The sequence below is a fragment of the Aplosporella prunicola genome (assembly GCF_010093885.1).
Source record: "Aplosporella prunicola CBS 121167 unplaced genomic scaffold K452scaffold_138, whole genome shotgun sequence".
In the NCBI taxonomy this organism is placed as follows: domain Eukaryota; kingdom Fungi; phylum Ascomycota; class Dothideomycetes; order Botryosphaeriales; family Aplosporellaceae; genus Aplosporella; species Aplosporella prunicola.
In genome coordinates this window covers 1-11,338 of record NW_022983666.1, presented here as the reverse complement: position 1 = coordinate 11,338, position 11,338 = coordinate 1, and the positions used below count along the sequence as shown (strand labels likewise).

Genomic DNA, 11,338 nt, shown 5'->3' with positions numbered 1-11,338 from the left:
ATAGGTAGTAGTAATTTAGGAGGACAAGCGGCGTCCAATTCCTCGCGCCCAGCTTCACAGTTAGTTAGTTGAAGTAGTCTATCTACTTCTGTTTAACGTCTTCAAGGATCGTAGGCCGAAGTGTCATCCAGTGAAGCAGGCATTACTTCATGTTTATATCATATTTTGTTTCCTTAGAGTGCGACACTACCGTAAAAGCATGATCAGTCTTCTGGAGCCGCAAATACTCCTTGAAAAATAGCCGATGCATGGTGTGTTAAGAACCGGTGAGGTCTAAGTGCAGTCACTGAAAGAAATCAAGATAAGGAAGGCACGACGTGTGCCAAGACGCAACCCAGATGCGCAACCAGACACATGCCTGCCTGATGTAGGAACTGAAACTCTTCCGCACAGAAACCTTCGTCGCACGAACGTCTCTCTCCCTCACCATCTCACCCTCACAACACAATGACACAACAATAGTAGCATCCGCTACAGCAACGTCGCCTCCGCGTCCAGAGAAGGCCGTATGAATACATCCAAGCAGATGAGAATGAACGTGTCCGTACTGATTGAGGTTAACAGGGATCCACCCGGCAGGGTCTACTTCTGGGAGGGAGAGGGCTACGTCTCCATGGATCTGGTTGCTCCGGCGGCGCGTGCGCCGCCCAATCTTCCATTTGTAGAGGTTTGTGAAGCAGTCAGTCTATACAAAGAAGTGCTGATATGACATCCTTCAGTCTGACGACGAGGAGGAATATGACCTCCCTCCTGAGCCGGAGCCAAGGGCTCTCGAGCCACTCGTCCGTAACAACTCACCCAAGTCACCGATGGCATTCTGACATAGACTATAGGTCAAGAAAGTGCGCGTAGGCCAGGACGAGACCAGTAAGTCCATAGGTACCAAGCAAAAGAAAGGTTTCATAGGTACTAACAAACTATCTAGAGGAAAAGAAGCCGGTGACCGTAGAGGAACCGGCGCCGGAGACGGCTGAATCCATCAAGAAATAGGGCAGCAGAATTTGTACCAAGTAAATTGTTCTATTCCAACTACTCTCTTCTCCTTGTTTTGTCTATTGGTTGAACCGCTATGTTTCTTCAAGAGTGCTTTCATAACTTCGTATGTTCCTACCTTCATACCCAAGTGGAAGATCCGGTAAGTATAACACACGAGACACAACTGCAGACAAGAAGGACAAAGCGTGCGTACAAGATTAAACACCTACACAGAAACATATCCACAAAGCCCCATGCCTCCACACAGACACGAAGCAGAAGAAGGCTCACCCGCTCCCACACATACCACTTACTTACAACCCCACAATGCGCCTCAAGCCCTTCGTCTTCTGCCCCAACCCCAACCCATACCCCAACTCGACAACACCACACGCGACTTCCCACGCCCTCTTCGCATTCCTAACCGGCAACTGCAGCTCCGGCGGAATGCCCGTCTCAATCCAGCCCGGCCAACGATCCACACAAACGCTCTTCCCATTACAAATGCCACGGAGGCCCTCCTCGCCCGCAAACCGGCCGTAGCCACTGCCCTTGACGCCGCCAAACGGCAGCTGCACGGCGTAGTAGACGGCAAAGTCGTTGACGGCCACCATGCCGCTCTGGAGCCAGCGCGCCGCGTACTGCAGGTCGGCGGAGCGCGAGCCGAAGACGCTGGCGCCCAGTCCGTACGGCGTGCTGTTTGCGGCGTCGACGGCCGCGGCCACGGACGCGGCTTTCATGACCAGCATCACGGGTGCGAAACACTCTTCCTGCGCGATCGGCATGTTGGGCGTCACGTCCACGAGCAGCGTTGGCGCGAAGTAGTGGCCTTGCGGAAAGTCTGGGTGCGCGTAGCGCGAGCCGCCGGCCAAGAGGCGCGCCCCGCGGCTGACGGCGTCCTGGATGAGGTTCTCGAGGCGGGAGAAGCCGGCGGCGGAGATGCTGGCGCCGACGTCGACGGCGGGGGTGTCGGGGCCGGCGGCCTCGCTCGTGAGGGCCGAGCCGGAGCGCAGCGCCTTGACGCGGGGGGTCAGGAAGTCGATGAGGCGGTCGTAGACGTTCGGGAGGGCGATGATGCGCTCAATGCCGATGCAGTTCTGGCCGGCGGCTTGGAAGACGCCGCGGAGCATGATGTGGCCGACTTTTTCGAGGTTGCGTACGTCGTCGAGGATGATGGCCGCGTCTTTGCCGCCGAGCTCGACGCACACGGGCGTCAGGGCCTGGGCGGCCGATTCGCAGACTTTGAGCGCGACTGGGCGCGAGCCGATGAACGTCAGGTGCGCGATTCCGGGGTGCGAGGTGAAGTGTGGCGCGACGTCGGGCCAGCAGACGAGCGACTGGACGAGGTCGCTGGCGTAGCTGTAGCCGCAGGCTGTGAGGGCGCCGTGGACGATTTGCATGAAGTATTGCGAGGACCAGCACGTTTGCTCGGAAACCTTGACGATAGCGGCATTTCCGGAGAAGAGAGCAGAGATAATGGGGCCGAGGAGGTTGTGGAACTGGGAATCGTCAGTTTGGAAGAGGTGGTCGCGTTCAGGTGGTGCCTACAGGATAGCTTGAAGATGTTGGTTAGCTTAACGCATACGAATTGGCAGGAGTTGTACATACTTCCAGCTCACGCAAGCGGACACCACGCCCAGAGGCTCCCATCTGACCTCGTTTATCTTGTACATCATCAAGAAATTGGTCGGACGCCTCTCAGGCTTCAGCGCCTTCTCGCCATGATCGATTGTCCACCTGAGCTTCTCCGCCGTGACGAGAATCTCGCCGAAGCTGGAGTCCACACGCGTCTTGCCACTGTCCAGGCACGCAGCGGTCGATATCGTCTTCTGGTTCGCGAGAATAAATCTGTGGCGTGATCAGCGCCTGTTCCGCGCCCTCAACAAGGTGTCCACGCACTTGAGCATCGTCTTCAAGACCTGGCGCCTCTGCGCAAAGGTCGTATGCTGCCATTGTTCCTGCGCCGCCTTCGCCCGTGCAACTGCGCTGTCGATATCCTTCGGTGTCGCGGGGGTGATCGTGCCCAGAGCTTCGCCGGTCGCGGGACAATAGCATTGGATGTCATTGGAGCCAGGAGCCTGCGGGAAAATCAGCAAGGCGGCTCTCATACATAGATGCGGAGCTCATACCTTCAGTGACGGTCCCTCAAGCACCTTTCCTTTCCACCCCGGCTGGCATTGCTCTGGCGGCGTGACCTGATAATCTTTTGCGGGCTCGGTGTCGTGGAGGAGTTTGACAAGGAGGTAGACGACTGCTAGCGCACCAGCAGCAGCGGCAACAAGCAAATGCTGCTGTAAGAGGTCCTCGACCAGAGCCTGCAAGGCGTCCATGGCTGGTGTGCTGCGTGTCGGTGGAGAGTTTGGAGCATGCGATCTCGGCAGGGTCCAGGACACGCGCATCGCGTGTTCGGTCGGTCTTCCGATAGGGGCATGATCGGATGATCTACACTGCGCGGCGACCCGGATTCGTCGTCAATAAATGTACGCGAATGACTACGAAGAACCTACCTAGGTATACCTTGAACACCTTTCAATGGCGGGAGTTGCTAAATGGCTAAAATATTGTAGCTAGTCTTGACTGTACTTTCCACTGGCTACAGCTAGTATACGTATGCCCTACCGATGTCGCCTTTACCGTGTATATAGTATAGTTTACTCTTATATATATTAGATAGTATATATGAGGTGGACTTAGATTAATTTTATTTTATACTCTTCTTTCTTAATAGATGTGGGGGAACTGCTCTGGGCATCTTATTTTCTAGGTAGGAAAGAACACCTGGGGAGCAGTAGAGTGACGCTAGTACGAATTCAGTATAGGCTAATTTTCACCCTACTTTCCTCATCTATTTGACTGCAACACTGCACCTTGATTTTTTTTCTCAGCAATTGACCAACTTGTGCAACATGGCATCTGAGCTTAACTCTGATATGGATGTGGCTAAATACGAGAGCGACACATATTCCGACAAAGATACCTACGAGGATGATGCGAACAACGAACAGCCCAGCTTACAGTTCGTTTCGAAGACGCCATTAGAAGATCACAGAGTGATGCAAAGAACTCTTAAAGAACTAATGGGTAGCTTTCACCAACCAAACTTCACTTTGGCTTTCTAACAAAAGACGCAGCTCTATTGGACTCTGGCAACCTCGTCTTAGACCCCGATTACCAGCGGCAGGTGGTCTGGGAGACAGTAAGAATGACTGGACTGATTGACTCGCTCCTCGGTAAGTCGGTCGCATCACCAAACATGCGCTTTGCTAATCTGTTCGATAGAAAACTTCTACGTGCCACCAATCATTTTTCACAAGACCCGTGAGCAAGATGCCGAGGGCCGACCAAAGTGGACACGAGTCTGTGTAGATGGGAAGCAACGCCTTTCCTCGATCATGGCATTTGTAGATGGGAACATCCCTTGTCATGACAACGCTGGGGCAACTTGGTATACTTGACAATTTCTTCATCAAGTTTCACTTGTCTAACAGCCTTTAGGTACTTCCAGACAACCAGCAGACATCGTACCTTACGTGTGCTTCCTGACCATGTCAAGAAAGCGTTCATGGACAAAAAATTGATATGCTGCGAGTACACGAAACTCCTCCCAGAACAAGAAGAAGACTTGTTTGCGCGAGTCCAGAAGGGTATTCAGCTCTCCACCGCGGAGAGACTGAGAGCTACGACCGGCCCATGGCAGACTTATGCCAAGGCGTTTGAAGAAGACTTCCCTGAAGTCATAAAGCTGGCACGAAGCCAGCGTTCCTCTGGGTTCAGACATACACTCCTCTGTTTCGCCCAGATTCTTGAAGTGCTGTATCCCAGCTCGCCCGACGGCAAGCCGAAGTTCGTCAACCCTCTCACAGGCGTCATGAGTCTTATGAAAAACCACTCCGCTTTTGATGCTCAATCTAAGGCACACTTTTTCCGAGTGTTCACGACGTTCAAGGAATTGGTGGCCCAGGAACCACAAGCCTTCCGGAACAATGGTTATGTGCATAGCAAGGTTTTTGCGCCTGTCGAGCTCATCTCCTGTGCCGTTCTTATTTTTATGTACGGCGAGACTCGAAGTAACTCTCTTCTGTTGGGCGATATTCGGTTTTTGCGTTGTACCCTCCGACAGGAGCTACAAGATTTGAGATTGAATAAGGCGAACTGGGAAGTTGTATGGAAATTCCTCGAAGGTCTCCCAGACTTGAAAGGGACGATACAACCGGGTACCACAACCAGCCAGATGGAAGATGGAAGTGAAGAAGCACCGCGCCAGTCAGATGAAGACCATGACCCAGCTGATACGCCGAGCGCCCAGCGATCAGCCACTGTCGAAGGGATTTTACAACCAGCGAACAGATGGCCAATCCGTTTCCCGCTGTTCACACCAAGCAAGCAGCAAACATCCGCTTCCCCGACAACTGGCGGCTCGGTGCTTCCCCCAAATTCCTTCCGCAGACGATCGCCTACCGAGTCCAAGTTCTACGCACCAAGTGACGATTCTTCCAGCGACGATTCTTCCAGTGACGATGAAGGACTGGAAGTTTGGAACCCTCCAGAACCGGCTCCTCCAAACCCCGTTGCCCTTCCAATCTTACCTGCCGAAAACGACGAGGAGGAAACAGAGCGGCAGAACCTGCTCGCGTCCTTCCAAGCCAGGAGCAGCACAGAGCCAAACCCCGACACCAAACAAGGTCTCACCCACCCCCTCACAGACCCAGCCTCCCCCTCAACCAAACGCAAACGTGCAATCCCTGCCACCGAAGAGCAAGCCAAGGAAGCGCGCATCCGGCGGCATCGCTCGAGCTCTGCGTCTGGAGAGGAGATTGTGGTCAAGGTGGAGGAAACAGAGAGGGAGTTGCGGCCTGTGGGACAGCACGCGCAACCGCCGTCGTGGGAGGAATCTCCCTCTAGTGCTATCAGAGTGAGGGGATGAGGGCGTGGTGATTGTACCGGCTTGGGTTGGGCTTGGAGTTGGAGTTGGAGTTTCCTATTTGCTATTTCCTTGAGATATCACTAGCAGCGGTAATGTGGGTGGTGCCTCTGCTTTGGCTTGGCTTGGACAGTGGACGTGGGCGTGGCGTGGCGTGGTACTCTACTCATGCGGGAGAGGTAGGGCAGGGCAGGGCAGGGACAGGGCAAGGGACAGGGAGCTGCGGATAGGGGAACACACAGCCCTTCCCCCTACGGCTTATACAGCTATAGCTATACCTATCAAAACCACATCACTACTACCCCGTAACGCCCTGACCTAACTCACTACCGACGGTTGGCGCACTTATCTGTCCCCTCCCCTCCCCTCCCTTCCTCTAGGCGGCACTCCAGAGATACAGCCCCCTGCATGCAGATGGCCTAGGAGTAGGAGTATCTCAGCGCGCTAGGTAGGTCGCTTTGCGCGTGAATGCGCCCTGGGGGTGCTGGGTGGTGGATTATGGCATTTTGGAGTTGGGGCGTGGTGGGGGGTGCTGCAATGGAAGGAAGGGCGTGTGTTGTGTGGCGTGCTGAGTAGTGAATGGCTTTATAGGGGAGTGCGTGCACTTCACATTGTCTTTATCGCGTGGTCTGGAGCGGTTTGCAAGGTGCGTTCGTTCGTCATATCATGCATTCATTCGTCTGGTTTGGGTCTGTATCTGTGTGCTGCTAAGTGGATCTATGTCTCCAGATGTTGATGCCCGCCCGCTTGAGAGCTACACCTAATAGCTCCGCCTTACGGCTCCGCCTTACGGCTCCGCCTAACGTCCGCTCGCCAGGTTCTGCGGCGCCGGGGCCGCGGCGCCCTCGGGTGTGACGTAGGCCTGCAAGCACGCGAAGTCAGTAAGTTATCCAGAGCAAACTAGAGGGAAAAGCGGCTGGTACGTACCCTGGTCATGCCGCCGTCGACGACAAAGTCGGTGCCGTTGACGAAGGAGGACTCGTCCGAGGCGAGGAAGACGACGGCGTGCGCCTGCTCGATGGCTTCGCCGAAGCGGCCCGTCGGGAAGTGCACTTCGCGGCGGTGGCGCTTGGGCTGGTCGTCGCCGAGCCAGTCTTGGAGGAGGGGCGTGCTGGGGGGGATGTTAGCGGGGGTGTTTTTTTTTTTTTTTTTTTTTTTTTTTTTTTTTTTTTTTTTTTTTTTTTTTTTCAGTTGGCGGAGGGAAGGGAGCATACTTCAGCGGCGCAGGGCACAGGGCATTGAAGCGGAAGCCCTCGCGCGCATGCACGATAGCCAGCTCGCGGGTAAGAGCCAGCACGGCGCCCTTGGAGGCGGTATACGCGAGCTGGGGCGTGGCGGAGCCGACGAGCGCAACAACAGAGGCGGTGTTGATGACGGAGCCGCGGGGCTTGGCGTTGCGGCGGAAGGACAGGACGGCGTGCTTGCAGCCGAACCACACACCCTTGACGTTGATGTTGTGCGTCAGGTCCCAGATCTTCTCGGGCGTGTCGACGGCGTCGGCGTCGTCGGCGTGCATGATGCCCGCGTTGTTGAAGATGACGTCCAGCCCGCCCCAGGCGTCGACGTGCGCGATCATGGCTTCCACACTCGCCTCGCTCGATACGTCCGTCACTTTGGTTTCGATGACTGCGTCTGCCGGCGCCAGCTCCTTCGCTTTCGCGAGCCCTTTCTCGAGCGCCGGACCCGAGACGTCGGCCATGAGGACCTTGGCGCCCTCGCGTGCGAAGAGGATGGTCGTTTCGAGGCCGATGCCACTGTCATGGTGAGTTAGTGTGTGGACAATGGTGGGGTGGGAATTTGAAGCTGGGGAAGGGTATGACGGTGGTTTGTACTATGGTTTGTGCAACGTGTAATGTTGAGCAGGTGTAATGTGTCGATAGGTCTCCCTTCTCTTTCTACAATGCCACGTCAAAGAATTTGAGAGGGACTTACCCAGCAGCGCCGGTGACGACGCAGTTCTTGCCGGCGAGACGGCCGCGGGGAGCTTGGGAGGCCATTGTGGGTGCTCTGTTGAAGGGCTTTACCTGGGGGAGGAGGCTTTGGTGGTGTATGTTGGGGACGAGGGGTGAAAGTGACACGATGTGAGGGAGCCACTGGAGCTTAAGCTGATTGAGCTCGAGGCTCCATCAGATGATGCCATGTCGGACCGGTTGTTTGGCTATCGCCGAATGGCGGGTCCGGCCCACTGATAGCGAGATGGCGTCTACCCAAGTGCGGGGGACGACGAGCTCCTGCGAGTCGGTGAGGCCATGGACGACCTGATAACGAGCGTGAGAGAGGTAATACAAAGTAGGTACTAGGTAATGCTGCATCACCACCATGTCGGCATGCGCGCCTCGGCTGATTGGCTGCATGCGACATTGCTCGGAACAAGGCCGAGCTATGATGCGCACGCCTCGCCCGCCTTAGCCTCGCTCCCCACCACCATGTCGTCGCAAGCTACGGGTTGCCTACGCTCTCGACTCCCTCCCTCCTTTACCCCCCATCCTCTCGCTTCTTCAACAGAGCACCACCATGTCGTCTCCCGAAGTCACCCTCGCTAGCCTCCCCGAGCTGCTCCAGAATGATGCTGCCGTCAAGGTGGCCGGCGTCGACGTCGACGGCGTCCTGCGCGGCAAGCTGATGGCCAAGTCCAAGTTCCTGTCCATCGCTGAAAAGGGCTTCGGCTTTTGTTCTGTCATCTTCGGCTGGGACATGCACGACCAGACGTACTTCAAGGAGCTGGCCATCAGCAACGCCAAGAATGGCTACCGCGACGTCATCGCCGTCCCCGATTTGACCTCCTTCCGCCGCATCCCCTGGGAGAACGACGTGCCCTTCTTCCTCGTCAGCTTCCATGATCCGGATACTGGATCCACCCTCAGCGTGTGCCCGCGCAGCCTCCTGCGTCGCACCGTCGACAAGCTGAAGGAGAATGGCATGGGCGCCATGGCTGGAGGTACGTCGTCGCGTCGTTGCCACGCGTCAGCATTAGGCTAACATCGCGCGACTTCTTACAGCCGAGTACGAGTTCTACCAGTTCAAGGCACCCGATCAGGAGTCTGGCGGCGCGGAGCGCAACTCGTCTGCGACGGCTGCCTTCCTCAAACAAAACCCCGCCCACCAGCTGCCCGCGCTTACTGAGGGCATGTTCGGATACAGCTTGACGCGGCCGATTCAGAACCAGGATTACTACTATGGCGTCTTCGACGCGTGCGCCAAGTTCGGCTGCGGCATCGAGGGGTGGCACACGGAGAGCGGGCCGGGCGTATACGAGGCAGTGAGTAGCTTGGCTTGAGACGCATACCAGGAGGCGCAATTGACACGCATAGGCGCTCGAGTTCGGCGAGATCACCGCCATGGCCGACAAGGCGGCGCTGTTCAAGTGCGTAACACCACCCTTTGCCGCACAACCCAGCGCTGAATGCTGACCGCCTGCAGACTGACTGTCAAGTCCATCGGCTCCAAACATGGCATCACGCCCTGCTTCATGGCGAAGCCGCGCGCCGGGCTGCCAGGCAACAGCGGCCACATGCACGTCTCGCTCGTCGACAGCTCAGGAAAGAACCTGCTCGCGCGCGAGACCGAGGACCCCAATCCGCCATACCCGGACCTGCGGCACCTGTCGGACCTAGGGCGACACTTCCTAGCCGGGCTGCTCGACGGACTCCCGGACATCATGCCCATCCTCGCCCCCACAATCAACAGCTACAAGCGGCTCGTCGAGAACTTCTGGGCGCCAGTAACGGTGTCCTGGGGCCTCGAGCACCGGGCAGCGTCAATCCGACTAATCGCGCCGCCCACCGCCTCGCCAAAAGCGACGCGCTTCGAAGTGCGCGTCCCCGGCGCCGACACGAACCCGCACTTTGTGCTCGCGGCGATTCTGGCGCTGGGCTGGCGCGGCGTCGAGAAGAAGCTGGAGATAGCGGTGCCGCCGCTGGGCAAGGGGCAGGACATGGGCGGCGAGGGGGACAAGGGCGAGAGGCTGGCCAAGAGCTTGAAGGAGGCGACGGCGCGGATGGCAAGGCCCGGCAGCGTGGCGAGGGAGGCGTTGGGCGATCAGTTTGTGGACCATTTTGCGGGGACGAGGGAGCATGAGTGTAGGTTGTGGGAGGAGGCGGTCACGGATTGGGAGTTTAGTCGGTATATTGAGACGGTGTAGAGAGAGGATCTTTTTAGGAGATGGATGGGCGTGGGGGATGAGAGACGGAGGGAGGCACGGTGGGTGTGGGTGATGGTGAGTGAGCGAGTGAGGCCGCACGCAGTGATTGATATCCCTACCATAGACGAACTGAAGCATATCTACCAAACCATCACCATCAAGATCAAACTCGCCTCACAACCTCTCTCACCACCGCCACGCAGCCACAGGAGAAACAAACCATCCACCCGGCTAAGCGCCATACGCACACGCATTAAGACCGCTCACACATACATGATACAGGGTCGTATACCTAGAGAGGAAGCGTGCCGTGGGGTTGGGGTGCGCACGGCCGTTGGGGCTATTGGCCAACGCTGACCAAAGCCGATTCGTGTACGCACACAGGTAGGCAGCCAATAGTTAGCAGGGCGCGAAAGCGTGTGGCGCTGTCTATCAGGCACTCCTACTCGAGTAGGGGTGCAGCCGCCACCGCCGTCTATCGCGCAACGCGCATCCAACGCATCGCGCCTCACAGCACGCACAGACAGCGCAAGCCAAGCAGATGCTCAGATCCTGAGGTGGCTTGGCCACCAACGGTCCAACCCAAAACCCATTGCCCATTGCCCGTTATCCAGGCGCGATCCCGATCCCGATCCTGATCCTGATCCTGCCTGCATCGGGGAGGCGGTCGCCCGTCCCGCGCCATTTCCGGCCGTGGGCGCTGCCGCAACAGGAAGCGCGCGGCGATTGCGGCTCGGGCCATTGTCGAGCTCCACTGGTACGAGCATTGTATTATGGCGTACTTTATTGTGGGGTTGGCTGTGCAGTAGGGCCGGCACTGGGCTCTGGCAGTTGGGTGGGGGCTGTTGTTGTCGTTGTTGTTGTTTGTAGGTAGGTAGGTACCTAGAGAGATAGAGAGGTGGCAAGACCTAGACAAGACCAGACCTACTCTACTCAGGCACTCGCCCGAACGACCTGCAACAGCCAGCCATGACGTCAGCGCGGGGACCCTCGCATCCTTCAGCCTTAGCCGCGTGGCCGCTCCCACATCGCCTCACGCGGCTTCTAGAACGCCGGCGACTGGCCAGATCGACGATGCCTTCGCTCGCCTTCGCTTTGTGTGTCTCTTTTTCCGCTAGATCTGCACGGCACCCGCCGCCTGTTTGCCACCCACCTACCTCCAGCTCGGTAGCTGCAGGTGCTTAGCACGCTTAGCTATCCCCAGGCTTTCACACGCTTGTAGTTAATGCCCAGGGTCCCGATCTGGCGATGCAGGAGGGAGGTCGTGCGCCGCTGTGCTGTGCTGTTTTTTTTTTTTTTTT

General features: G+C 57.0%; 5 protein-coding genes across 5 annotated transcripts; 3 read left to right on the top strand and 2 right to left on the bottom strand.

Moving 5' to 3' along the window:
- Positions 1-526: 526 nt before the first annotated feature.
- Positions 527-990, top strand: K452DRAFT_303670 (uncharacterized protein; the record flags this gene model as incomplete). Its single annotated transcript, XM_033542753.1, has 4 exons — positions 527-667; positions 720-782; positions 834-867; positions 926-990. The coding sequence occupies 4 exons, from the start codon at positions 527-529 to the stop codon at positions 988-990; spliced, it is 303 nt and encodes a 100-aa protein (XP_033390986.1).
- On the bottom strand, positions 989-3,331 carry K452DRAFT_281793 (uncharacterized protein). Its single transcript, XM_033539508.1, has 4 exons — positions 3,105-3,331; positions 2,875-3,053; positions 2,580-2,823; positions 989-2,477 (listed from the first exon to the last, which is right to left on the bottom strand). The coding sequence occupies exons 1-4, from the start codon at positions 3,303-3,305 to the stop codon at positions 1,290-1,292; spliced, it is 1,812 nt and encodes a 603-aa protein (XP_033390985.1). The 5' UTR covers positions 3,306-3,331; the 3' UTR covers positions 989-1,289.
- Positions 3,332-3,905: 574 nt separating this feature from the next.
- Positions 3,906-5,176, top strand: K452DRAFT_239686 (uncharacterized protein; the record flags this gene model as incomplete). Its single annotated transcript, XM_033537740.1, has 4 exons — positions 3,906-4,056; positions 4,107-4,205; positions 4,255-4,420; positions 4,471-5,176. Coding segments are annotated over 4 exons (1,122 nt in total), but the record flags the coding sequence as incomplete, so codon positions are not given.
- Positions 5,177-6,561: 1,385 nt separating this feature from the next.
- Positions 6,562-8,152, bottom strand: K452DRAFT_293351 (uncharacterized protein). The gene is made up of 4 exons (XM_033541547.1): positions 7,829-8,152; positions 7,111-7,650; positions 6,824-7,007; positions 6,562-6,758 (listed from the first exon to the last, which is right to left on the bottom strand). The coding sequence occupies exons 1-4, from the start codon at positions 7,891-7,893 to the stop codon at positions 6,696-6,698; spliced, it is 852 nt and encodes a 283-aa protein (XP_033390983.1). The 5' UTR covers positions 7,894-8,152; the 3' UTR covers positions 6,562-6,695.
- Positions 8,153-8,261: 109 nt separating this feature from the next.
- K452DRAFT_323152 (uncharacterized protein) lies at positions 8,262-10,265 on the top strand. Its single transcript, XM_033544615.1, has 4 exons — positions 8,262-8,834; positions 8,896-9,155; positions 9,208-9,260; positions 9,317-10,265. The coding sequence occupies exons 1-4, from the start codon at positions 8,411-8,413 to the stop codon at positions 10,035-10,037; spliced, it is 1,458 nt and encodes a 485-aa protein (XP_033390982.1). The 5' UTR covers positions 8,262-8,410; the 3' UTR covers positions 10,038-10,265.
- Positions 10,266-11,338: the final 1,073 nt, after the last annotated feature.